At 48.5% G+C, this 27718-nt stretch overlaps 2 protein-coding genes across 2 annotated transcripts in view; both read right to left on the bottom strand.

Moving 5' to 3' along the window:
• Positions 1-2986, bottom strand: part of APMAP (adipocyte plasma membrane associated protein) — a 30922-nt gene extending 27936 nt beyond the window's left edge. The window contains exon 1 of the mRNA XM_032143082.2: positions 2821-2986. Within this exon, the coding sequence (XP_031998973.1) occupies positions 2821-2915 (95 nt within the window). The 5' untranslated portion in view covers positions 2916-2986. The remainder of the gene's footprint in view (positions 1-2820) is intronic.
• A 13230-nt stretch (positions 2987-16216) lies between these two features.
• Positions 16217-27718, bottom strand: part of ACSS1 (acyl-CoA synthetase short chain family member 1) — a 54955-nt gene continuing 43453 nt past the window's right edge. Inside the window, exons 8-14 of the mRNA XM_058433025.1 lie at positions 25160-25252; positions 23984-24096; positions 23558-23684; positions 22762-22889; positions 22551-22614; positions 19226-19344; positions 16217-17922 (exon numbers count right to left, since the gene is read on the bottom strand). Coding sequence (XP_058289008.1) covers positions 17743-17922; positions 19226-19344; positions 22551-22614; positions 22762-22889; positions 23558-23684; positions 23984-24096; positions 25160-25252 — 824 coding nt within the window. The 3' untranslated portion in view covers positions 16217-17742. The remainder of the gene's footprint in view (positions 17923-19225; positions 19345-22550; positions 22615-22761; positions 22890-23557; positions 23685-23983; positions 24097-25159; positions 25253-27718) is intronic.

Raw genomic sequence — 27718 nt, 5'->3', positions numbered from 1 at the left:
CACCTGGGGCAAAGCTGAGACAAACACTCCAGCTGCCTCACTCCTCATGAATTCATGAATGCCCAATCTGTTTCTCCATACTTCCTCCCTTACTCTTCAGTCTCCAAGAGGAAAAAGGAAAATGCACCGAGCAGAGACTTTTAATTAGACTAAAATCCTTCAGAAGCTTATTGAAAAAGCAGAATTATACGGAATTTAATGTACTGAAGTATATTAAATCCTCAATATATTTATTCTGCATCCCTAAACAGTCATATATGGACATTAAACAGTTCTCTTCCTAGATAAAACTGTGTTTCAAACAGAAAGGAATAGTTCCACAGAGTACAATTAAGTTTGTAAAGCATTTCAAGAAATCAATGTCAAATAATAATTATAAGCTTGCACTGGTATGTTAAAGTGCTTAGCTCATCTATGTTCCACACTGAACAAAAGGATTTACCAACCAAATTCACCATTATATCTCAAATACAGTAATTCAAGAGCTTTGGCATAAAATCTTATTTCCAAAGCATAATTTAAAAAATACACTTCTCAATCACTGTCCAGCTGCCAGTTCTATCCTTCTTCATTCATTTTCATTTCTCTTTTGACTCTATTCTCTGTAACTTCATATAAACCACTTCACACACATGGACCTCAATGATCTCATCAGCAAAAAAAAGCAACCACCCACCTTTCATGCCAAGAGTTGGGAGACCAGCCAACGTATTGCTAGGGGTCCCTACCACTGCTAAAATCCATGTCTTAGTTCTGTCCGTTTAGTAATATGCCTTTCAAGGCTTCCTTTATTCTATTTAGCACATCTAAAGTGCTAAAGTTTACTCTAATAGGTTCGTGTTTTTACTTTTGAATTTAGATTCCTTTACTTCGCCCACTATACACAAGCTTTCCTGGCTTATGTTGAACCCTCGACTTTTAAAGTAATCAAGAATACTATTACATGAACTACTAGAAATGACCACAAAATAAATGAAAAATATAGGAGAAATGCAGGAGAAAAATAAGAAAAACAGCTACCATGTTACAATAATAACTTCGGAAAGGAAGGGTGGTGACAAGACCTCACTTTGAAAGAGATCATTACAGATATACAGAAAAGGGATAAACAAACAAGAAGGACAAACACAGGGAAATAGGAACAATGTTCATGGACAGGGAAGTCAAGGAAATAAGAACATAAATGTAAAAGGCACACTGGAAAAGATCAGGCAGTAAAAGATGACTTCAGAATCAGATTTACTTAGTCATTAAGGAAGAAATCCCCATAGAGAACCTGAAAAAAACAATGAAGTCTGCCTGCCTGCCCTGGGGCCAGAAGTGTGAGCCAGCAGACTGAGAGTTGGGACCACCTAACCAGTGCCCTCAGGGGCTGTATGCCCTGGTTTTCAACACACTGCACCTAATGACAAACTCAGGCCACTGCTCTTTCATTTCTCAGGTAAAAATGCCTTGTTTTCAAGATTTCCGTAGGAAAGTGTTGCCAATTATTGCATGTCCATTCTAAATGGCTCCTCAATCATCAACAGATGATTAATTCACAATATTCACAGTAAGTAGGGTGATCAAATTGTCCCAGTTTGCCCAGGTTTCGCACTGAAAGTTCTACATCCTTGGAAACCCCAGTCCAGGGCAACGCAGGATGGTTCGTCAGGATATATGGGAGCATCTTCCCGATCTTTTCACTGGCCCAAGGAGACAACTATCACCGCAAAGTCTTCTCTCTAAATTGCCTCTCTAGAGCCTAAATGCTCCTTCCTGCCATCGCTCTCCTTCAAATGTGTTCCTCTTATCATCAGTCAATAAACTCCGTCTACAAGGGCAAAAACTGCCTCTCATTCATATGTACCCCACCACCTCTTGGAACACTACTGATGAACAAATATTTCCAGTATTTCTATCAAATATAAGTCAATCAGTTCCACAACTTCAAGCTTGGTCTACGGGGCGTCTTGATTCTCCCTGAAACTTAAAAGTTACGAAATTCAGGACACAGAATTGAAAAGTGAATTTTAAGTATCTTATAGTGAAATCTATGTTTACGAATCATGATTCAGTTTTTACCTAACAAAACACAGAATTCTTATATTCTGGAAGATGGGAGAGGAGGCAAAGGGCAAAACCTGATATTTCTTAGGTGTCAACAACTACAGTTTCCTATGTTTCTCCATCCCTATCAGGAAAAACTCAAGCTGAATTCTCAAAAATTGCCTACAATGTCACTTCTGTTCTCCACTCTTTCCAAGAACCGCGGTGAGGACTGGTCACGCAGCGTGAGGGGGGCAGGTGCAGAAGAGCAAGTGTAGAAGCCATCTCTTCGCCGGATAACGAGGCAGGACCCCAGCATCTCGTGGGACCTCCTCCCTTCGGGAAAGTGCGAGCGGGGAACCAGGAAGACCTGCAGGGCCCTGGCCAGGTAGCTGTGCCCAGGGGGATCAGATAAGCCAAAGGAAGGGAAGCGCGAGGGGAGCGAGGGAAAGGCGAGGAAGCAACCGCTATGCAGGGTGGGGCAGGAGTGAGGGGAGGGAAGGCACAGGAGCGGCGCGATGCGGTCTCGGGTTCCGGAGAGCCGAGGATAACGCGGCGACTGGGCGCAGGGTGCACCCGAACCTGAAAGACCTGGCAGGTACATCCGCCTTGTCGGAGCCTGCTTCCTCCTCGGAAAAATGAGTTTTTCTTGGGGATGAAACGAGAGGGCTCTGACAACGCGCTCGGCACCGCATCCCCAGGTTACTGTTACTGCCGTCGCCGCTGTCCAAGAGGGTCGCCCTCCACTCCTAGCGGCCCGGCTCCAGCGCCCGGTCTGGGAGTCCGGCCTACCTGCCGTCCTTAGCCTCCGGGGCCTGGCGATCATCGTCTGTAACAACCTGCGGCCGCAGGGGCCGCCGCTGTCGCAGCCCGTCCGCCTCGCTCATGGTACGGGTGCCAGCCTCACCCGTAGGAACCACCCCACACTGAGCGGCGTCTGCTCAGGCTCCAGGCCCGCCCTCCCCCGCGAGCGGAAATGACGTTGCGCCCAGGGACCAATCCGCAGCGTTCTCCCCGCCCCTTCCGGCCTCATGGGCGGGCGGTCCCTGGTGCGTAGCTCCTCTGCGCTCGGAGGCGAATTCTGACCGCCCGGAAGCGGGACTCGGAACCTGCTCAGAGCTAGCACCCGGAGCTGCCGACATCCCCGCCTGTCTCGGACTCCGGGGCCCAGAACGCGAGTGGTTCAACCTCGGGCTCACCTAGCCCAGTCCCTGCGCGTGCCGCCTTCGTCTCATGTTTCTGAGGACGGGGATGCTCCTGACGCACTTGGGAATTGCTTGCAATTGGCCACTTTTATCATTAGAGAGGATGGCGCTGTTTATTAAATGTCAGCGACCCTGCTCTTACAGGCAGCGTCAAAAATAATGCATTCACACCCTTGGAGCGAAGTCACCTCCGCCTGAAAATTACATCATTCCCCGACTCATCCCGTTAAGGGGAAAACTTGGGCTAGAAAATGTTTCCCTCTGGTTAAGGCCAGATGTTGAGTATTAAATCTTTTTATGACGATTACAACAGACATTTGATAAAGTTTATTAAGGATTACCCTTAAGTAAAGGCCAGGTAGAAGTAGAAATTATCACTAACAAAGTTTAAGAAAGCATAGAGAGGCATCGTTCTTTCAACAGTATTGCAGTAAACCAGAAATGTTCCCAGGTGCTGGGAGATGACGGTGGGCAAATCACAGACAAGGCCCCTCCTTATAGAAATTAAACTAGTGGGAAAGATGACTTTAATCAGATCATCATCATAAAATAGACATGTAAAATTATCAAACGTAATAATTGCTTCAAAGGGGAAGAACTGGATCTTGTGAGTGCATTTGACAGGCAAAGGGATTGAAAGAGGAATCGAATCTGGAGGAAGTGACAGGGAGGATTTCCAGGCAGAAGAAATCAAAGCCTTTTACCAGTGGCACGAGGAATTGTCTCTGGAAAAGCCACGTTCAAAATGCAGTGTCAAGAAATAATTTCCTCTTGGAGGCTTTCCTGATAGAAACATGCCTTTACCTTTTTAAGTGCTATGGCACTAGAATTCCATGTGAATGTTTTTTATTTATTCATTCAAAGAGCTGAAGAACCAGTTGAGGGAAGTGGAGAGCTATGCATATCCACTTCTCCAGAGATCCCAGGTAATAATTCAGGCCTCGGCAACATTTTACTTCATTCTGTGTCATTGAGAATAGCCAATACAGCTATTAAATCAGGGATAGTGTTAACAAAGTACTGTATGGTCTGACGCCTTCCTGCCTGTCTGGACTATCCCTCTTGCTCCGCACCCCCCATTTCAGACACTCAGGATGGCTTACCATGTCTAATCTCATGCCTGGCTGCCTTTGTCCTTGAGGTTCCTTCTTCCTGTGACACACTCCCCTTCACCTCCACTTGGCCAATTATTTTTATCATTCAGGACCCACTTCAAGTATCCTTGCTGAAAATTCTTCTCCCAGTTTCCCAAGCAGAACATCTTCCTCTTTGTCTTCAAGGCACTTTAAGCATGCCCCAGCCATAACATTGAACTCACTGCATTGGAGCTATTTGTGTTCCACGCCCAGTGTTAAAGCCCACGCACTGCAAACACCCAGGGACACATCCAGAAGAAAAATAATGGCAGTAAGTTGGGTTTACTGAACTTGCTGCAGCAAAGAAATGCACCAGAGGACCTGTGGGGCTCCTCAAAATGGGGGAGTCATGGGAGAGTCCTTGTGGGGTTTGGGGGCTGGAGTTAGTCTGTCAATAGTCTTGCCCGGGATTGGTCAGAATCCGTTAACAAAGGGAGTCACTGGAGGAACCATCGCCTTAGCTCGGGGACATGGAAGTCCATTCGGAGTTACCAGGAGGTCAGCTCGTGGGCTTATCATGAAGCACGTAGGTAGTTGGTGTTACAGTGGTCTGAGGTAGATCATTTGTGCTGCATAGTACAGTTTTTCTGTTTTCAAGTCATGCTGAAGCCCGCTTTGCTTGTTGTATTTGTTTCAGTTCTCAGTTCTCCCACCCCACCTTCCAACCAGACGGACTTTGTTTCTCATCGTGCTGAAGCTAGTTATTGGCAGAGGAATGGGACCACTATGATTAATTTGATCAGGTTTCTCAGCACCACTAATATTTTGGGCCAGATAATTCTTTGTTAGGAGGCGGAGGGGGGCCTCTCCTGTGTGCTGGTGTTTCAGCAGCATCCCTGGACTCCCCCCACTAGATGGCAGTAGCGTCCCACCTAGTCGTGATGATAAAAAATGTTGCCAGACATTGACAGATAGCCCACGGAGGACAAAATAGCCCTTGGTTGAGAAGCACTGAGTGAGAACAACCAGAACTCTGCCACACCCAACGCTGGCACTGGGGATGAGGCTCACTTCCATCGGAACACTGGCCCACGTGGAGGGCATTTATCTCAACAAAAGCAGGCTCTGCCAGCACGGAAGAAGAAGCACATGATGCTGGCAGGGAGCCCACAGTGTGCCTTTCAGCTCAAACCAGAAGCAAACCCGACTTCTAGTCCAGTGCTTTTTCCCAGTCCCATGCTGTTTCAACTCCTTCCACAGAGATCTCCTGAAAGCCTGCCAGGTGCCAAGTGCGGTGACAAAATGAGGGTGAAATACAGTGAGCCAGCCTGCACAGGCGTTATCATCTGGGAGGGGAGAGAGGAAGCGTAACGAAGGACACCATAAAGCACTGCTGCAGAAGAGCTGCAGGGTGCCTTGGGGCTGCAAGGAGGAACAAGTGCCATCAGATGGGACTGAGGAGAGATGGCTTCTTGGAGGAAGGGGCTTTGCACCAGGACTTAGATAAATAAGATTATAATGGGGGGGGGGGGTTGGAGGATAGAGAAGGACAAGAAGCAGGCTAAGAGGGAAGAGTGGGGTGCCCAGGGATTGTTATACAAGGGGGTGATGATCAGGGATGGACATCAGGGTTATTGAGTGATCAAGAAAGAATAGCCACAAATATATACGCCTGTTATGTACCCACAAAAACAAAAAATAAAAATAATTTTTTTTAGCAAAGAATAGTCTGAAAAGGGCAAAGCAGGGCAGGAAGTAGCTGAACCCCTTCTTGCCCACAAGTCCAGGAGAGCGCAGAAGGCGCTGCCAACTCGGAAAAGGGCTGCAAGGGAAGTTGTTGTGTCGTGGCGGGAAGCTCCGGTTTTAATTCAGGTGGGACAGTGGAGACAGTAAAGTTAGGCAATGTCTACTAGTTTGTTCACCGAAAGAAAAGCACCTTAGAGATCATGCAGCTACCAGAAACAGACATCCACTAGAGCTGGCGGAGGATGAGGGAGGGATAACGTTGGAAGGATCTGGGGATACCTTATGGAACTCAGGCTCAGAAAGTACAGCCAGGCCTCACAGGGACTGGAACAAAGACCTGGGAACACAGGGGCAGAGTCACCCTCCGCCTCCTGGTGCCTCACACCGTCCTGTCTCTGCACCCTTCCGTGCTCACATGGCACGACCTGCTGGGCTGGCCCCTTCTCTTTTGCTGCCCTCCCCTGGAGAGCTGGAAGAGATCAGTGTTACTCATCCAGCTGTCAAAGCTAACACAGCCATAGGCAGTATTTTGGCACAAGATAAAAACAGAAATACAGGGACTATTTTGACCTTTAGGAAAGTTTTTCCATTTCTGATAAAAGGGACAAATGGGACTAGCACTGTCCCTTCTTCTGCCTGGAACCCGAGAGTTAAGCATGGAGTAGCAGCATCTTAAGACCACAGGAATACACCTTGATGTCTAAAAAACACACCCAGAACAGAAGAGCCTAGGTCCTTAATGGCGTCCCTGAGCTGTTCACCACAGCCAGCAACCACCTACCTCTGGGCTGCCTATCACATGAGAGAAACAGTCCTTTATGCATTGAGGCAGCTGTCAGGGGAGCAATTTGCACTGCCCCTCAGGGCCAACAGGCTAGCATTGTCTACCTGGACATATCCATGGTGAAAAAGCATCGCTTAAGCCGAGCTCTCCCTGGCTCTCCCATTTCAAGTATCCCACACCAACTAACTATGGTCTCCTTCTCCAAGTCTAGATTCCTGGACTGAGAATCTGATGTTCCCACCTTTGGTGAGGTTGATGATCCATGTTAGAGGATAAGACCCCATGGCCCATTGACCATTCATTGGGAACAACACAGCAGCCTCCCTGTTGTAGGCAGAAGGGCAGGACAGGCTCACTGAATGCATGGTCACCCCATGAGAAGCAGGGAGGAGCAGAGGTGAGCACTGAAGAGAGGCTGGCCAGGAAAATTGCCCTAACTGCCCATGTGGAGGATTCTTAAGGTCGACCTAGACTTGGCAGGAAAACTGTTCAGGAGGAAAGACATTCAGCAGTCACCTCCACCACGGGCGTGTACATTCCTGATTGTCTGTTGTTGAAAAGTGAATGGCCAGCCCCTTTGTTCCCTTTGGAATCTTAACACTGACATTTCATGATTAGCACAGATCACTCATTAGTCATGTTTTATTACATCCAGAAACCATCTCTTGAGAGTAACTACACTTGACCCTTGAACAACATGGGTTTGAACTACACAGGTGCACTCATAGGAGAATGTTTTTTCAATAAAAGTTACACCAGCCTCCCCTTCCACCTCCTCCACCTCTTCTGCCTCTGCCACCCCTGAGACAGCAACAACGCCTCCCCTCCCTCCTCCTCCCAGCCTACTCAATGTGAAAACAAGGAAGATAAAGACCGTCATGATGATCCACTTCACCTTCATGAATAGTAAAAATATTTTCTCTTCCTTATGATTTTTAATGGCATTTTCTTTTCTCTAGCTTAGTTTACTGTAAGAATACAGTATATAATACTTAGGACATACAAAATATGTGTTAATCCAATGTTTACAGCTATCATTAAGGCTTCCGGCCAATAGTAGGCTATTCATAGTTAAGTTTTGGGGGAGTCAAATGTTATATGTGGATTTTCAGCTGGACTAGGGGTTGGCACCCCCAACCTCCACTTTGTTCAAGGGTCAACTGTAATCATTTCCATTTTGATGATTCCTGTCCTGCTTTTTTTTCTGTTGGTTGAATAAACTTATGCATATTAGTAAGAGTTCAATGTTTCTTTGGCTCTCAGTAATGAAGAGATGTGTTGTTTGGGTGAGGTAATGTCCTTCTTTAGGAAGGGAATTGGCCCAATGTGTTTGTTCATTCAGAAGGCTGTGTGGCAAAAGTTTGGATCTACAGGAACAGAGAGACTAGAAAACCCAAGATTAACCAACTGATGGTTCTTGTCAGAAAAGTTCCACCCTGTTGCAAAAGAAGTTGGCAATGTTAGTTTTCTCAAAAGGTTTCCAAACTCAGGTGTGTACTGGTAACATCCTAGGGTATGGGACACCCAGCTCTCTTCCGTCTTCTACTTCTGGGTTTGTTTGGGATAGGCTTCTTGCCCTCTGGCTTGTCACCTCCATGGCCAGGGGTGGCTCCCTGTGGTCCAGTTCCATGGGCACTAACCAACAACTTTTCTTGTATCTGGAATAAAGACTGGCACAGGTGGGAGCCTCAGTTTCACGATTAGCAACAGACACTGGAACAGAACCAAGTGCAAACTCAGGCACCCACAAGTGGCAAGTTTGGAGGGTAATGGCATTCCTGTAGGATGGCTGATAGGGAGCAAGTTGACAGGGAGGCCTCCACTCTCCCATGGCCTTAATAGAAGGAGAAGAGGCAGCTGGACAACTAAACAAAAGCATGACTCTTCTCCCCCAGACGGATAAACTGAGCCTGTCTTCTCTGTTTCTTCCCTTTCTGCCCTCCAGAGAGCAGGGTGGGTGAGGACACCCTCATTTCCTCACTCTGATGCTTGTGAGACAAGGCAGCAGACAGGAGGATTTTTGTGTCCCAAATAGGTCTTGCCTTCTTCATAGGTCTGCCCTGTGCCTTCATAGCAATTCATTCCCCGCCCTCCACTGCAGAACTCCAGAGCCTGAGCCAGCGCCTCCATCCCCTGCCTTTCTCCACCAGGCCAAAGCTCTGTCCTTCCCATACATCAGCTAGGTCAGTGTGACGTCTGTTCACTCTTCATTCTACAGATATCACTGGGCACTTGCACATGCTGGGCACTGCTGTAGGCACTGGGGATTCAGATTGGTGTTATTTGCCGTGTTTATCAGTATGTGACTGCAGACGCAAGCTCTGAACACTCACTTTCACTTCAGTAAGTGCCACAGTGCTCCTAAGTCTTTATAGGGAAGCAAATCTGGAATCCAAGTCATTTATGAACTCACAGGAGGAAGGTCTCCTGAACTCAGTAACTGACTTAAAGCATTTGCGTTTTCTCAGGGGCCAAGTTTCTCACTCCACTCTTTGCTTACATGCACACACCGGAGAGGCAACCCTAAGGAGACGAACACCTCCTCCTTCCCTTCCCACAGCTCAGGTCCTGCTTCTCCAGTTTCCTTCCTCCGAGTGCCCTGTGCCAGGAGGCCCTGACAGTGTTGGGCTCCATAATGAGAGTATGGGCACCTTCACAATGGCAGCAACTGGACTCAGAGGCATTCCATGGAAGGGAAGAGGAGCTGCGTATGCCAGGCAGCAGAGGCAAAGCTTCAACCAGGCATCGTGAATTGTGGCTGTGCTCGATTGTGTCACCCCAGAGGGGCTGAACTTTAAGACAGTGGCTCTCAACTTTGGCTGCATGTTGGAATCATCTGGAAAGATGCCTGTGTGCCACCCCAGAAATTCTGGTATCACTGGTCTGGGGTACTGCTTGTGCATTGGGAGTTTTAAAATACTTTTAAAAACTAAATTTGAAATAGATTAGCACTTTAAAAGCAAATAGGAAATAGAGAAATACGTACAGCATTCCAATTTGGGGAACCTGAGTCCAGTGACTCTAAGACTGGAGACCTTGGGGAATCACTGCCGTCACCACTTTGTACTGGGGACCTGAGGGACTGCCCGCCTGCAGGAGACACCTGAGAGGCAGCTCTGGGCTGGGAGGGGCTGCAGGGATGCAGGTGAGATGCTGACGAAACACCCCTCTCCTCTGCTGGGCTGGCACTCTGCAAGGCTGTGATTTAGCCGTGGGACACAGATTATGATCAGGAATGGGTGGGGGTGGCATCTGAAATGCTGATGTTTTGTATCATGACCTTGGAGGGGGTTACCTGGGTTTTGTTTTCCATCAGCTTGTTTAGCTGTATATTTATGTACACTTTTCTATATAAGTTTGTACACTTGTACACTTTTCTGTGTAAGTTTGTTATATTCCATCCCCTCCCCAAAAGTCTAAAAAATAAAACAAAAACAAAAACAAAAAAACCTGTTGCCTAGTTTGAAAGTTCTCTCTATCCAGGTCCCTATCTTAAGTTGAAATAAAACTTAGGCTTGTTCAGTGATCTCCAAACGCTGGTTGACTGGACCAGGGCCTCGCTAACTGTGCAAAACACCTGGGGAGTTGTTAGAATTTACAGATTTGAAGACCCCAGCCTCCTGAGAGTGGAAGGAGTTGAAACAGCATGGGACTGGGAAAAAGCACTGGACTAGAAGTAGGGTTTGCTTCTGGTTTGAGCTGCGAGGCACATTGTGGGCTGCTTGCCAGCATCATGTGCCTCTTCTAACATGCTGGCAGAACCTGTTTTTGTTGAGATAAATGTCCTCCACCTAGGCCAGTGTTCTAATGGAAGTGAGTGCCAGGGTTAGGGGTGGATTCCGGTTGGTCTAACCCAGTGCTTCCCAACCAAGGGCCATTTTGTCCACCAGGGGACATTTGTCAATGTCTGGCAACAATTTTTGTGATCAGGACTAGGTAGGATGCTACCGGCATCTGTGGGGGGAAGGCCAGAGATGCTGCTAAACATCAGTGGAACATTATGCAGTATTTTCCATTTAGATGATGACTAATTAGATAGACTCACACTCCCAAAGGGGACAACAATGAACAAAACATTTAAAGCATTTGCTTGAAGAAATCAGAGAGCCTGAAACTGATGTGGAATTGCTGGACCAGGATCCAGGAACAACAGAGACCCAGGATGATGAGCCTGGTGTGTAACCACTTTTGTTTTTTCACACAAGGTCTCGCTCTGTTGCCCAGGCTGGAGTGCAGTGGCACAATCAGGGCTCACTGCAGCCTCAGCCTCCCAGGTTCAAATGATCCTTCTGCCTCAGCCCTCTGAGTAGCTGGGACTGCAGGCATGTGCCACCATGCCCAGCTAATTTTTTTTTTAATTTTAGTAGAGATGTTTAGTAGAGGCGGGCCTATGTTGCCCAGGCTGGTCTCGAACTCCTGAGCTCAACCAGTCCTCCTGCCTCAGCCTCCCAAAGTGCTAGAATTACAGGTATGAGCCACCACATCTGGCCTTGTAGCCATTTTTCCCCTGGGTGTGTATGCAGCTTCCACAGGAGAAAGTTGAGATGCCAAGCCGTATTTCTTTTTTTTTCTTTTCTTCTTTTTTTTTTTTTATTATACTTTAAGTTCTAGGGTACATGTGCACAATGTGCAGGTTTGTTACATATGTATACATGTGCCATGTTGGTGGGCTGTACTCATTAACTTGTCATTTACATTAGGTATATCTCCTAATACTATCCCTCCCCACTCCCCACAACAAGCCCCGGCGTGTGATGTTCCCCACCCTGTGTCCAGGTGTTCTCATTGTTCAATTCCCACCTATGAGTGAGAACACGCGGTCTTTGGTTTTCTGTCCTTGTGATAGTTTGCTCAGAATGATGGTTTCCAGCTTCATCCATGTCCCTACAAAGGACATGAACTCATCCTTTTTTATGGCTGCATAGTATTCCATGGTGTATATGTGCCACATTTTCTTAATCCAGTCTACCATTGATGGACATTTGGGTTGGTTCCAAGTCTTTGCTGTTGTGAATAGTGCTGCAATAAACACACATGTGCATGGGTCTTTATAGCAGCGTTATTTATAATCCTTTGGGTATATGCCCAGTAAGCGGATGGCTGGGTCAAATGGTATTTCTAGTTCTAGATCCTTGAGGAATCACCACACTGACTTCCACAATGGTTGAACTAGTTTACTGTCCCACCAACAGTGTAAAAGTGTTCCTATTTCTCCACATCCTCTCCAGCATCTGTTGTTTCCTGACTTTTTAATGTTCGTCATTCTAACTGGTGTGAGATGGTATCTCATTGTGGTTTTGATTTGCATTTCTCTGATGACCAGTGATGATGAGCATTTTTTCATGTGTCTGTTGGCTGCATAAATGTCTTCTTTTGAGAAGTGTCTGTTCATATCCTTCACCCACTTGTTGATGGGGTTGTTTTTTTTTCTTGTAAATTTGTTTAAATTCTTTGTAGATTCTCGATATTAGCCCTTTGTCAGATGGGTAGATTGTAAAAATTTTCTCCCATTCTGTAGGTTGCCTGTTCACTCTGATGGTAGTTTCTTTTGCTGTGCAGAAGCTCTTTAGTTTAATTAGATCCCATTTGTCTATTTTGGCTTTTGTTGCCATTGCTTTAGGTGTTTTAGTCATGAAGTCCTCGCACATGCCTATGGCCTGAATGGTATTGCCTGGGTTTTCTTCTAGGGTTTGTATGGTTTTAGGTCTAATATTTAAGTCTTTAATCCATCTTGAATTAATTTTTGTATAAGGTGTAAAGAAGAGATCCAGTTTCAGCTTTCTACACATGGCTAGCCAGTTTTCCCAGCACCATTTATTAAATAGGGACTCCTTTCCCCATTTCTTGTTTTTGTCAGGTTTGTCAAAGATCAGATAGTTGTAGATGTGTGGTATTATTTCTGAGGGCTCTGTTCTGTTCCACTGGTCTATATCTCTGTTTTGATACCAGTACCATGCTGTTTTGGTTACTGTAGCCTTGTAGTGTAGTTTGAAGTCAGGTAGCGTGATGCCTCCAGCTTTGTGCCAAGCTGTATTTCTAACAGCTCATTGTGAGTGAGTGAGTTCAGGGACATATTTTATAAGATTCCTCCTGAGTCCTGAGATGGAGCCCGAGTTGTGTGTCGCACCAGCTAACTCAGTCACATACTTGTATTGGTTCTTGCTCCTTCCCTGTTCCACACCCCTCATTCCTCACATTTGTTCCTAGAATCACATCCCTAAGTAATGTACCTGCATGCAAGCCTTTATATCAGGCTCTGCTTTCCAGGCAACCCAGGCTAAGACAGCAAGAGATACAGAAATTAGAATGTGAGAAATTTCATCATATGGGAAGTTGGGGTCCTCAACAAAATAAGAGAGAATAGGCAAAAATGATATTTAAAGAGATAATGGTTGAGATATTTCCAAAATGATACAGACATCAATACAGATCTAAGAAGTCCAAAACTGATACAGACATCAATACAGATCTAAGAAATCCTGCAGAACCCAAGCAAGATAAAAAAAAAAAATCAACAAAAAATAAAACTGCAAAAACCAAAGACAAGGAGAAATATTAAGAGCAGCCAAAGGAAAAGTGGTAGATTACCTTTAAATGACCATTTGTTAGTTTGACAGCCAACTACTCAACAGAAACATGGGAAAACAGATACCAATGGAAATGAGATCGTTGTAGTGCTGAAAAAAATAATTAACAGGCTAGAGTTATATACCAGTCAAAATATCGTTTAAAAGTGATCATGAAATAAATACTTCCAAGTAGACAAAAATTGAATGAATTTCTTATCAGCAGACCTTTATTAAAAGAAGTGACAAAAGTCCTTTCAGGCAGAAGGTAAATTATTCCAAATGGAAATTTGGAGGTATAGAAGAGATACCAAAAAATGATAAATATATGGGTAAATCTAAGTTAATATTGTCTATATAGAACAATAATAAGATACATACAACTATAATAATACTGCCTTGTAGAATTAAAATACAGAGAAAACTAAAATGCATGATTTATAAGTTGGAAGAGAGGTTTATATGTTGTTAAAGTGTGTTCTTAAAGTCTTTGTATTGACTGGAAATAGGGTAAGGTACCAATCAATATTGAAGGCTGCAACTTATAATCTAGGGTAACAATTAAAATGTTAAGAGTTTATAACTTCAAGCTAATGGGGAGAGGGCAAAAATTAGAGTAATAAAAAATAGTTACTCTAAAGGAAGGCAAAAAAACAGAACATAGAACAAACAGGACAAATAAAAAGTACTGAGTTAGATGGTGGATTTAAACCCAAATATATAAATAGTTACATTAAATGTAAGTAGACTAAATGTATCATTTAAATGACAAAGATTGCCAGAGTGGTTTAAAAAACCAAGGTGAAGCTACATGCTGTTTAAAAGAGACACATCAAAAACATAAGGCTATAATAAGATTAAAGTTAAAGGAATGATCCACTGGACACAATGGTTTCCTCCTGTGGTCCCAGCTACTTGGGAGGCTGGGGTGGGAGGATTGCTTGAGCCCAGGAGTTCAAGACCAGCCTGGGCAACACAACAAGACCGTGTCTCAAAAAAAAGGAAAGAAAAGAAAATTAAAGGGATGGAAAAAATATTACATGCAAATATTAACAAAAAGAAAGCGATTCTCCTGCCTCAGCCTCCCAAGTAGCTGGGACTACAGGTGCCCGCCACCACACCTGGCTAATTTTTGTATTTTTAGTAGAGACAAGGTTTTACCATGTCGGCCAGGCTGGTCTCAAATTCCTGACCTCAGGTGATCCACCCATCTTGGCCTCCCAAAGTGCTGGGATTACAGGTGTCAGCCACCGTGCCTGGCCTATTTCTAAAATTTCTAAACATTTAGTTTTTGTTATTTTATAGTTTTTGTTATTGGTATTTAGCTTATTTGCACTGTGGTCAGAGAGCATGCTCTCCTATGACTTCTGTGCTCTGAAGTTTGTTGAGGCCTGCTGTGTGCCTCAGCCTATCGCCAATTTTTAGAAAGGTCCCATTTGAGATGGAAAAGAAGTATTCTGTAATCATTGGGTAGAAGATTGTATACATATCCACTGGGTCAAGTTTGCTGATCATGTTGTTCAAATCCATGTTCCATCTCACTTTTACTCACTTGTTTCATCACTTACTGAGACAGACTTGACCCGGGGAGGTGGAGGTTGCAGTGAGCCGAGATGGTGCCACTACACTCCAAACTGGGTGACAGAGCAAGACTCCATCTCAAAAAAAAAAAAAAATTAGAAATATTTTTCCAAACAATCCATGATGCAAAGAAGTCATAATGTCAAGTAGAAAAGCCAGAACTGTACCCCCAAAAGAGCAGGTACCTCTGCAAACCTGGCCCTGGCACAGGATATCTGGGAGCAGGTTGGACAGCCAGTCTGTTTGCTCTGCAGAAATTTCTTTGTGGAATAGCAGAGGGGTATTGCAGCAATGCCAAATAAACATAGAACAGGATCCCAGAAGCTGGAGAAGGAGGAACCCTTGCCCAGAAGCCCTTGAGCAGCTCTGTTTGTTATTTCTGTAGCAACCAAGGGAACACTGGTGAGCACCCCACAGAGTAACCACAGGTCAGCATCAAAATAGGCAAGTAGCTGGCTGGCACTATTTCACAGCATCTTTACTTTTCTTCCCAAATTTGCAGTTTGAGAGAGGCGGCTCGCCCTGGGAACTCTGCTGGTAGGGCATCATGCAGCACAGTCCAGAATCACTTTCTTTTTTGTCACAACCTCTGTACAATATGAAGTAGGAAAGTTGTATTTGTTTGTATTCATTTGCTGCTGTAACTAAATATCATAGGCTGGGTGGCTTAAACCACAGAAATCTGTTTCTATGGAGGCCAGGAAGTATAAGATCAAGGGGCTGGCAGATGAGTGTCAGGAGCAGACCCAGACCACTGAGATTCCACCTCTGTGGCACTGATTCAGTGTGTCCTGATGAAGGACCAGCCCACCCTAGCAGAGGGATGACCCAGGGACCGGGCCTTGCTCCTCATGCACGCTACTCAGAGCCGGGTTGTCCCTCACTCTTGCCTGTGCCCTAGCCCAGCGCTGCCTGCGGCCTCCAAGTGATGGTGGTAGTGCACCTATCTGACCTGCTGTGCATGGCCTCTCGGCACTTGAAATGCAGCAACTGCAGACTGGGAACCAAATTTCTATTCTGCTTAAGTTACAGTTAAGTGGCCACATGTGGCTGATGCATTAGTGCAGTCAGCCATCCTTGGTAAGGCAGGTGAGCTCACCAAGGAGCAGTCAGGGCCGTGAGTGTGAACCCCCCAGGAGAAACCCCCTTCTAATTTTGTCTGTAGGATTATATTCAGGAAAAAAAAAGAGTAGCATTATTGGACCAAAAAAAATCACCACAGACAGAAAATCAACAAAATAAAGCTTTATTTGAACTCCCTCCCCTACAGATCATTCAGATGCCTGGGACCATGTCCAGGTTCCTTTCAGCAACATGGGAAGCTAAGCCATTTCACAAACGCACAGCTGTAGCTACACTACAGCCCCCCATGCCCAGGGCACAGCTTTGTTGCTAAGCCTGTAACAAAAGACCACCACTCAGTATTTGTGTGCGCTGCAGTCAACACCACCTCCTGGGCATCACAGGCTCACTCACCCAAGAGGCCAGCACAGCCACGACCGAGTGCGTACTCAGTAGCCCAGACACCCCCCGAACACTGGCACTGCCACAAGGCCCTGAGGGGTAGACTGTGGGGCAAAGAGGACAAACTCTCCCTGCCCTAAGGGACCCGGCTCACTGGGCCTCCTTCCCCTGCCAACCCTCAGCCCCTGCATGCCCAGCAGGGAGATAAGCACCCACTGGCGTCACGATTTCCATTATCTTGCTAATGTTGACAGCACCTAAGTCACATTAAAACAGAGAGAGACTGGATCCAAACCTCCAAGTCTCATCATTGGACCTCAGTGGTTCTCACCGCCCCAACCACAGAGTGAAGGTCAGGCAGCGTTTGCCAGGATTTGGCTCTGACCAAGTTAGTGCTCTAACAAGTCACCTGAGTTTCTAGTAGCTTCCCTGAAGAGCCCAACTATTTGGAGCATGTTGCCTCTCCTATCAAGAGGCATCTGGGGGCACAAAAATCTTTCTGGATCACAGCTTGAAGAAACAGAACATGACTGGAGTAGCTTCAGAACTAAGGTGGCCACATTCACCCCACCGCTTAGGAGTTAGCTCCATTATACACAACCAAGCACAGGAGAAACACTCACCAGGAAAGGATGCCGGAGGCTTGGAAGTTCTCAAGGGAACTGTTTAGACAGAGGTACAAACATGTCCAATTCAGACTTCCAAATACACTAACAATAATTAAAACTGTGGCCTCTGATCCTCATGTTTCCCCACCAGTAGAGGCAAAAAAGGAGATTTTCATAACTACATGTTAAAAAGAACATGTTCAAGTAAATCCACACGCTACATGTGAGTGTTGCATGCTGTTCTTCCACAATATAAAAGTATAAAAATAAGATTTCTGCCCTTTGTATCTAGACAGATCTGGAGAAAACACGGTTGCTACTAGCTAACTAGCTCTGTGTTATCTGAGCAGGCACGCTATCCCAGGGCCTCACCTTCCTGTGCTGGCTCAAGAGGGCAGAGAAATGGAGATGGCAATGCCTTTTCATTCCAGGAAATGAAACTCAGGATGGCAGAACCAGCCCTAGCCATGTCGCATAGCCTCTCCATGGGTGACACTCCTGGGACCTCCAATGGATGGCAGAAAGGGCTCTCAGCCCAGCTTCACGTGAGGGTGGTGTGGGTCATGTGTGGGGTGGGGGCTGCTTCTGGGACTTAGGAAGACGCCAACCTCAGGGGTACCTTCTGGGAAGGACAAGCCAGGGCGTGGGTGCCCGCCCATCCCAAGAGCCCCACAAGGTGCCAGCTCACTTAGCGGCAGCCTGCTTGTCCTTGCACTTCTGGTAGGCACTCAGGATCTCCGTGATGATGCTGGGGTCCTCCAAGGTGGTAGTGTCCCCCAGCTCCTGGGCCTCACTAGTGATGATCTTCCTCAGGAGCCGCCGCATGACCTTCCCAGACCTGGTTTTCGGAAGACGTTTCACCACCTGGCAAGGAACAGGCGCGGTGTTAGAGCGTGGATGGTGCCCAGCCTCCGTGCTAGCGTGGACTGCATTGAGATCAGAAGGGCTCTGCTCAGGGGGGATGCCCTCCCGGGGATCCACAGTAGATGTCTAAGCCGCCACCCCAGAGAATGGTGAGGCCCAAGATCTTGGCTTTATCCTCCTACTATCTGGACCTAAGCTGAAATCCACCCCGATGCCCTCCGCCAGGCAGGGTCCACCCAGGCTGGGTTCACCCCGTACTGCCGCCCGTCTGTCCTGCCACTGTGCCACGTGCAGGCACCCAGGTGGCAGCAGGTCCAAGCACCCACTGGGTGCCTCATCTCCATTCCCTGGCCTGGGACTTAGCAGGTTTTGTCTTACATCAGAGGTGAGAACTACTTAAGAGAAAAATGTTGTCTTAGTGTTTGAAAAGCTAACATGGAGCAGCTCAAACAACTACAGCCCATTCACTGCAAATGGCAATGCACTAAGAGCTGTGTTTGGGATCTTTGACAGTCACTCTGTCTTTTGAAATAGTTCAGTTCACCTAGGGTGAGTCCGGGTCTCCTGAAACTCTGGTCACTGGGCCAAATGTGTCAACTTTCGTAATACCAACTGGAGCCTGGCCCTGCTGCCTCCGAGGGCTACCAAACCCAGAGTCACTGTGCGCAATGTTCATAAAGGAGGCAATGAAAAGCTGAGGGCTGAAGAGGCAGCCCAATCCTCCCCTGATTCTGGCCCCCTGGGTTGGGGGTCTGCGATCTCCCTCACTGCCACCAGGAAAAGTGCTCAAGAACCACACAGGGGCTGGAGAACCCTGGTACTGTCCCCATGTCTCTAATGAAAATCCCTAAGGTTCTTCGCCAGCAGCCCCATTTCTGTGACTAGCCTGCACATGCCAACATACGAGAGCAGAGGCCTGCCTAGGTGACCTCCTGGACAGGTGAGCTGGCTGAGTGTGGAAACCTGCCTAGGTGGCCTCCCGGACAGGTGAGCTCACTGAGCATGTAGGCCTGCCTAGGCAGCCTCCTGGACAGATGAGCCCACTGAGCATGGAAACCTACCTAGGCGACCTCCTGGATGAATGAGCTGGCTGAGCTTTTGGAACTACATCTCCCACCCTCTCTTCTCCCTCTATGACAACACAGAGACCCACCATCCTCACCACCAGCCAGGAAAACCAAACAGCTAGTGTCGGTTTTGATGCTAATTGGAAAAGAGTAATATGCTCCTAAAAGATCATTGTCATTTGACAATTGTGGGAAGCACAGCAGCACAGCCCCACCTTTGTGGGAGGCCCACTCACCAGGATCTCATCAGGCACAGCATATTTGGCGATCTTGGTGGCCACCATGGACTTGAGCTCCTGCACCACCACATCTGAGTCACCCACACTATCTTTCAACACAATGAAGGCAAAGGCAGCTGAAAATAAAGCCAAGTTTGGGGATGTATTAAATACTAGACAACGAGCCAACTCCTGAGGCAGGGTGCTGTGCACAGACTGCCAGAAATCCGAAGGGCTTTTGAATCCTATGTTAGTAACATTGTAGCAGCTGGTTTCTTTAGTTGCAAACCCAAAGATGCACTGCAGTTTCACGAAAAGTGGCAGCGATTCTAACAGCTCCACAGATGTTCCAGGTGAGTGCACATGTGTGGCTGAGAGCTTGGCATCTCAGCTCTAATGCTGACTGGCTGTGTGTGACCTGGGACATGGGACCTCCCCTCTCTGTGTCCTCATCTGTGAAATAACTCATAATGTGGTTTGATGGAATGAGACTTCCATGAGAAGGTGCACAGATGCACAGCAAGTGGGCACCATCAGCCTTTGGGGGCATGTGTGCGACATGGTGCCATGGGCCAGGGTAGCTATTTCAGTTCAATTAAATCAGCAGCTCCCCGGCTGCATGAGCCACACTTCAAGTGCCATGCAGCAGCACCATGAGCAGCCAGAGGCTGCCACCCTCCATAACACAGACAGCTGAGAGGCTGCTGAGAGTTCTGCTGGGCAGCACGGGCCAGCCCACATTTTAGCATAAATACTAGGTTTCATTTTTCAGTACCCTGGCATGTTCCAGGAAGGGTTCACACTGTGAAGAGGGATCTAATTTGATTGTTTTCCGTATAAGGAGTTGCTCGTCCTGGTGCCATCCCTGATAGCCTGCCCGTCCCCACTGGCCTGTAAGATGCTCTGTCTGTCCCTCAAAGCTTCTATATATGTGTGGCTCTCCTACTGCTCATCTGCCCCAGCCCCATGCCACCTTCACCCATTCTTCCCCTGGCATGTAGCACCTAACTGACTGTGTCGTTTCCTTGGTGATCATCTTTCTTGCTCTTTGTCTCTCTCCTCTACTCGACCCCTCCAGCATGCTAGCTCTATGGCGTCAGAGACCTTCTCACTCACTGCTGTGTCCCCAGCATCTAGAACCATGCCTCCACACAGGAGGTGCTCAACACATGGTTGTTAAGTGCATGAATGGATGATTGGTTTTCTGAACAAGCTACGCTCTGTAAAGACCTACAGCCTTTGCCTGAAAGGCCTTCCCATATCCATGTGTCAAACTCCTATTCATCCCTCGAGACTCAGTTCAGCCACCTCCTGCTCTGTGAAGCCTTTCCTGACTCCACCCATGAATCTAGTTTATGGCACATGCTATGCGGGAACAGCCGTCAGCCCCCCTGCTGCCACCCCACTAGGCTGTTAGATCTTTGAGGAAAGAACACCGTTTTTCTTATCTTGGTCGTTGATATGGGATCAGAAGTGGGCCTAGACTGTTGAGTTCTGAGGATGGTGCTGGAGGGAGGAAACCTTCCACATGGGTGGAGGAGTCAGTTAAGAGCCAGGAGGAGGCAGGCAAGGCTCAGGACACTGGAGACAAGAGAGACAAGAGCCTGGCCAGCAGCACCAGAGGCTTGCTGGGTCTAGGTCCTAGACAAGTCCAGGGGCTGCCCTTTTTCAGAGCTACTGCAAAACAGAGAGAGTGGGGACAAATATACGATACTCACAGGCAGCTTTAGAGCCAACCAAGAGCTGTTCATCAGCTCTTCATAATTATAGAATGGATACTCAAATTCATTAGAAATCAGGAAAATGCACATCATCATACACATGATACACAAATCCTCCCCACACATCTGGCAGACATTAAGAAGCCTGGCAACACCAGACTTGCAATAGCTCCACACACACAAAACATGCCCTGGGCAGCAGCGTCCACAGCAGACCATGCCCCAGCACCACCCCAACAGACCTAAGGCTAGGTTGCCCTATGAAAGACAGTGATTGCGATGCCCAAACGTTTGTCTAAAGGTCACTTCCATTGTCCTTTCCTTGATCTTGCACTTGCTTTATGGAGTTCAATCCAGGGGCTGCTGAACCCCCAGACACAGTGGACCATGCCCAGACCCCTCTCAGTGGCCCCAGGGAGTACTGGCTCAGCCACTCGACTCAGACATAGATGGGGCTTTCAAATCCCAGGACACATCAGTGCCCTGTGGACCCCCAGCCCAGAGACATGACATGCAGGAGTCCTCAGAGGAGGGGCCCAGTCTCCTGCCAGAGCGAGGTACCCTCAGGGGGGCATTAAGTTACCCTAGTCACACCTGAGAAACTGTCCTCATCTCCATCCTCTGACCCTCCTGATCACATCTGGACATGTCACCGGGCAGGGGTCCCTACCAGCTCTCTCCCACATCCCAGCCTTACCACATAGCCTTTCCATGGCAATTGAAAATGCTGTTTGTAAAGCACTGAAACAAATTCTCAATCTTGCAATGCGTCAATTTAAAGACAGCATTTAAGTAAATAATGGAACAACAGCACATAGAAGTGCAGGGAGGCAGATGATACCTGGGACACACTGTGACACAGGTGGCCTCCCAGCGAGAGGGCAAGCCTGACCCCAGGCCACTGGGCAGGGCAGGAGAAGCCAGTCTGCCCGGCAGTGCCCTGGCATGGGGTCAGTGTGTGTCCAGGTCACACCAGGCCAGGCAGCGTGCCTGGACGGACCTGGCATTGCAACACCTGGGTGCTCCTTCCCCTTCCCAGACCCAGCCACCAAGAAGCTGACAGACCTGAAACAAAGCGTGGCCTTGGTAAAGACCATTCTAGTCCCTCGTTCTGCATTCCCCCAGCATGTCGCTGTGCAGTGGGAACCACAGGTCAGATTCGTCCAAAGAGTCCCAGTGCAGCACACAGTCTGCACACTCCAGAGCACCCTCCGGCACACATGCGTGGCGGCTGCAGAGCTGGCTTGAGTGCTATGACCAAGCCCGTGAGGACACGTGAGGCTGGACATTTTCTCATAAACTCTCTGTAACGGGGCTGGATGTTGTCCCCACCAGATACCCCATGGACAGAGGGGGAAACCCCCCGAGCTTAGCCAAGCCCAACTGGGTCATGGCCACTGTGGATGTGTGTCCTGAAAGGACAGCAGAACCAGGGCATTTCAGAAACCTGACCAAACACGAGTGCTGTTCAGCCTCCTCCCCTACAGTTTCCACTTGAGAGAGAAGCTTGGCCCACAGTATCCCCTATGGCCCCACTCTCCAGAGTCTGCTCCTCGTACAGAGGTGCCCATAATGGGTGTGGGGTCAGGAATCAGGAAGGAGCTCATCTCCAGGACACTCACCTTCTCCTTTGATGTCGTGGGGGTAGCCAATGACAGCACTTTCCGGCACTTCAGGGTGGTCGGCCTGTGTACAACAGAGAACAAAAGGGCAAAATGTGGCGGCCCCGGGTGCTAGAAGTGACTCGGGCCAGGGACTCCCACCCCGACTTGCAGGCCCACAGGGGCATCATGGAGGTGCAGGAGTGAAAGGGGAGGCCCAGCCTGTGCTCACGATGGCGTCCTCGATCTCTGCGGTCCCCAGCCGGTGGCCACTGATGTTGATGACATCATCCATCCGCCCTGTGATCTGGTAATAGCCGCCCTCAGTTCGGTAAGCCCCGTCTCCAGTGAAGTAATAGCCTGCACCACAGCAGGGAAATTCAGCACCAGGAACCCTGAGCCAGGACCCACGTCCCCACCTCAGTCAGCATGAAGCTCTGCAGCCCAGCACACGGCTGAAGTCTCGCCCATCGGCCCTCCTTGCAACTCCGATGCTTCCCTACGTTCTAGAGCATGGGCAGGCGGCTCCAAGACATCGAGACTTCGGGAAGCAGAAGGTATACAAGCAGCACATCCAAGATGCTTCTCCAAAACACTGAGTTTTGTTTACAAGCTTGAGACTGAATATTACGAGTTCCAACAAGACAGAGGAGATAGCGCTCATATAAATTTCCAACCCAAGGACAAAAAGGGAAACTGGGAAAAAATAAAAGTAAACTGGAAGAAAACTCCCAGCCATAGCTAACAGGATCCTACCACGGGCCTGGCTGCAGTGCAGGACTTCACACCCACACCTAAGTAGCCCCAAGAAAGTCCCCGAGTGGGGAATCCCTCCCACTGTCAAGATAAGGAAAGCCAGGGAGGTACAGCAAAGGGAGAGGGGGGCGGAGTCAAACTCTGGCCTCGGGAGCACTTGTTCCCGGTCACTGTGCTACGCTGCACTCAAATCCCATTAAAAATGTTTTCTGAGAATAAGATCCCAGCAGTCAGCTGAAAAGGAATGAGAGGGTCCCTGACAGCCGGCTCACCTGGGTAGGCCTTGAAGTAGGCATCCACAAATCGCTGGTGGTCACCATAGATGGTCCTGGCCATGCCCGGCCAGGCCTGGGAGATGCACAGGGCCCCGGAGACGTTGCTGCCCTCCACGACGCTGCCCTGTAGACCCCGGACATGCACGTGAGACAGGGCAGGCTCTGGGTGAGAAGCGTGCCAAAAAAATGACAAGCCCTGCCCTCCAGGGAGCTGTCCATAGCTCTCCCCTCTGCCCCTGAGGAGGGCCCCAAGCCGCCTGTGTGGCCACTACCCAGTGCACGATACCAGCTGCAGTGAACGCTGCAAGGTCAGCAGCCTCCTGCCAGGTACAGACCTGGGCACACAGAAGAGCGCTGGGCTGGGCAGGCAGGGACAAGGGAGGGCAAGCAAATGACCCCCATGCGGGGGAGGCCCATACACACCTTCTCATCCATGAGGACGGGGATGATGCCAAAGAAGGGCCTCATCGCCATGGCCGGGAGGATTTCCGCCCCTTCTTCCGAGGGCCGTGGTGCGATGCAGATGCCACCTGTTTCTGCAGGTACGACAAGAAAGAAATGCATAGTCAGCCCCGGACCCAGGGATACATGTATCCAGAATGGGTGGTGGGTGGGACTGTCCCTGTTGTGGGCAAGGAAACGCCTCAGGGACACAACGATCTTTGAGGCAAACCAGATGTGGGTCTGGTGCCTTCCACTGCGGATATGAGAGGCGGCCCCACGGTAGCCTCAGCCCCAGGAGCTCTGGCATCCCACAGCCAGGTGCAGGCCCCCTCACCATGTCAGGCCCTTGCTTGAAGTGGGAAAGGGCAGAGCCCACCCACTTGCACATGAAGACAGGGAAAAAGAACTGCTTCTGGGCCAGCGCCCCTTTGACATGAACCCAACAACGAAAAAAGATGCCCCCAAATCTACCCTCACATTATTTCCAGCCTGTACCAGGGAAATGCCCCAGAGACTCAGCTAGAGAATCTCTGTCCCGGGTTTTCCCGGATGGATGGGGCTGTCCCATGGGAACACCTCATTTTCTGGCTGGAGGATGAGCCCTCAGATAGTTACATTCATTACCTCTATGGTGGTCTCTCACCCCAAGCCTCCTAATAAGTCAGATACCCAAGAGAAGGGGGGACAAATCCAAACAAAATGTCACAGGAAAAATTCCTTTTCCCACTAAAATTTAAATTTAGACTCATGCTCCCTTAGAAGATGGGGCCTGTCTCATCAGATGTTCCCCTGTTCAGAAAGGGGCACTAGGAAGGGACACGGCCCCTGAGCTCCTGCTGCACACCAGGCCTTGGGCAGCAAGCTGGGCTGTGTCACCTCAGTTCACCCTCACCCGGGCATGTGGAGGGCACCCCCACCTCACAAAGGAGGAAACCGAGGCTCAGAGAAGTCGTGACAAGAGGTCCCACAGCTGGGAAACAGCAGCCAGGCGACCTCTGAGTTCCCTCACTCTAGGCCCCAGGGTTTCCGCAGTCTCGGGTGTTGACGCGTCTTCTATCGCACCTGCTGCTAAGAGCTCGGACCCCAGTCCCAGCCTCACACCTGACCCTGCAGACCCAGCACTTAGACCGGAACCTGTTCCCCAGGCCTCCTCACCTGTCTGCCACCAGGTGTCCACCAGCGTGCACCTGCTGTCCCCCACCACCCTGTGAAGCCACTCCCAGGCCTCACAGTTGATGGGCTCTCCCACTGAAACCACACAGAAAAGAAAAAGATGTTAACAGGCTGCAAATAAACCTGAAACCAAAAGGAAGTTTAGTTTTTTTGTTTTTTGTTTTTTGTTTTTGTTTTTCTTTGAAAACTGAGTCTCACTCTGTCGCCCCAGATGATCTCGGCTCACTGCAACCTCCACCTCCCAGATTCAAGCGATTCTCCTGCCTCAGCCTCCCGAGTAGCTGGTATTACAGGCGCCTGCCACCACACCCGGCTAATTTTTTGTATTTTTAGTAGAGACGGGGTTTCACCATGTTGGCCAGGCTGGTCTCGAACTCCTGACCTCAGATGATCCACCTGCCTTGGCCTCCCAAAGTGCTGGGGTTACAGGTGTGAGCCACTGTGTGCAGCCAAATAAAGAGATTTTTAAGGAGAAAACAGCTCCGTAATTTTTGTTTTGGAAGAACATACAAGGAGATCTGAAAATGCAGTGAGACATACCATATTTATGGTCATCAAAGAAATGCACATGACTATGACATGTTTACCATTAGATGATTGATATCAAAAAGCCAGTAAGAATGTGGGGAAAACAGGATTTCACAGACACCATTAGGAGGGTAGTTTTGTTCAGCAATTTTGAGGAGCAATCTAGATGTTTCTCTTAACATTTAAAACTCCATACATCCAATACAACTACTTCGAGCAACTGCTTAGGGCAGAATCTACTACAGCTAAACACCTCAAAACATGACCCCTGACGTACACCCCACAGAAATGACTACAGATGCCACCAGAAGTGGCTATGTAAAGGGTGTCCTCAGCAGCTCTGCTCATGTTAGAAACCACATACATCCCTCAGGAGTAGGTGGCTAAATAAAACATGGCACACTCCTGCAGAGGAACGCCACACTGCAAAGAAGATGGCGAACCTCCACGACCCACAGCAGCATGGGTGAGTCTGAGGCATGACGCTGAGCAAGGAAAGGGTGCGCTGTGTGATCCCACCCAGCTGAGGTTTAAGTGCAGCCAGATCTGTCCATGGTGATGCAGGCCACACTGTGGCCATGGCTCGGGTAACTCCCGTGACTGGGAGGAGCCATAACGGGGCTTCTGGGGACTAGGAATTTCTGTAGCACTTATACACGTAAACATCTCTCAAGTTGAACACTTAACATCTGTACCCTTTAGTATACATTATATCTCAATAGAAAGGAAGAAGATATGCGTACACCCTAGGATTCTCAGTATCTACCTTATGACATTTCCACACCAGGCCAGCACTCAGCCAGAACTCACCAGGCTAGACGTGCTGTCACTAAAACACTGAAATACTCTCGTGCTGGTGGTTGCCTCTTGCTCAGGACGACTCACAACCCACAGCCTGTCCCGACAGTGGCCCCCGCGTCCATGCTGCATGATCAGTGCTGGCCACATGGGCAGCTCCGTGTCTTGTGTGTCACACCTGCACTCAGAACATCCACGAGGGGCAGGGAGATGCCCCGCAGTGCTGGTGGACACGCTGGGAGACTGCGACAGCCTGCACCCAGCCACAGGGATGTGACCACACAAGCTAGGGCAACCCCCACAGCAGGGCAGATCCATGTGGAAAAATGCTGATTCTACAATCTTAAAAGAAACGTTACAGCATAATAGCACAGTGTGGTAACTTTGGTGTTAAAGAAAACATCATTTAACAGAGCTGCATCCACTACATGAACTTAACTGAGGAGACAGGGCCGAAGGCGCAAGAGCAACAATCCCTGGAGCACAGGTCCAGGAAAACTTCAGCTTTTTTTTTTGAGAGAGAGACAAGAATCTTGCTCTGTTGCCTAGACTGGAGTGTAGTGGCACGATCATGGCTCACTGCAACCTCGACCTCCGGGGCTCAAGGATCCTCCCATCTCAGCCTCCCAAGTAGCCAGGGGACTACAGGCATGTACCACCATGCCCAGCTCCTAAGGACATCAGCTTTAAGTACAGTGCTCCAATTTCTTCTTTTCACAAGAGCGTATCCATGTATTACTTATGAAATTGAAAGTTTAAAAAAGCTTTGAGAAAAACAAATTTAGGGGGAGTGTCTTGAGTGAGTGCGATTCTGACGACTCAATGGATTAAATGTTGCGAGGGCTGATCTCAGCTGCCTGGAATGGGTCTGGGCTGTGGAATTGCACCAACAGGTGTGCCAGCACAGTGCTGGCCCTGGCCAAGGTGTGGAACACACTGCCTCCAGCACTGCTCCGAGGTGCTGGGAGCCCCAGGTGCAAGACATCACAGGATGCCACGCTGCCTGCCAACACTGTATACCGAGAACAGAACAGTGAGGTGTGTGATTAGCACCTGGCCTCCTGCAGGGCTCTGCGGCTAGAACCAGTTATGCAACGGGAATAGGAATGTGCCAATCAACCAGCTAAATACACAAAACCCAGCTGAGCCTCTGCCAGGGGCTGGCCCCCTGGCTCAGAGGTGTTCCAAGTCTGTGGGGACCCCTACGTGAGGCAG

This window comes from Hylobates moloch, unplaced genomic scaffold (assembly GCF_009828535.3).
Source record: "Hylobates moloch isolate HMO894 unplaced genomic scaffold, HMol_V3 SCAFFOLD_21, whole genome shotgun sequence".
NCBI lineage: Eukaryota > Metazoa > Chordata > Mammalia > Primates > Hylobatidae > Hylobates > Hylobates moloch.
This window is presented reverse-complemented; position numbering and strand designations above follow the sequence as displayed.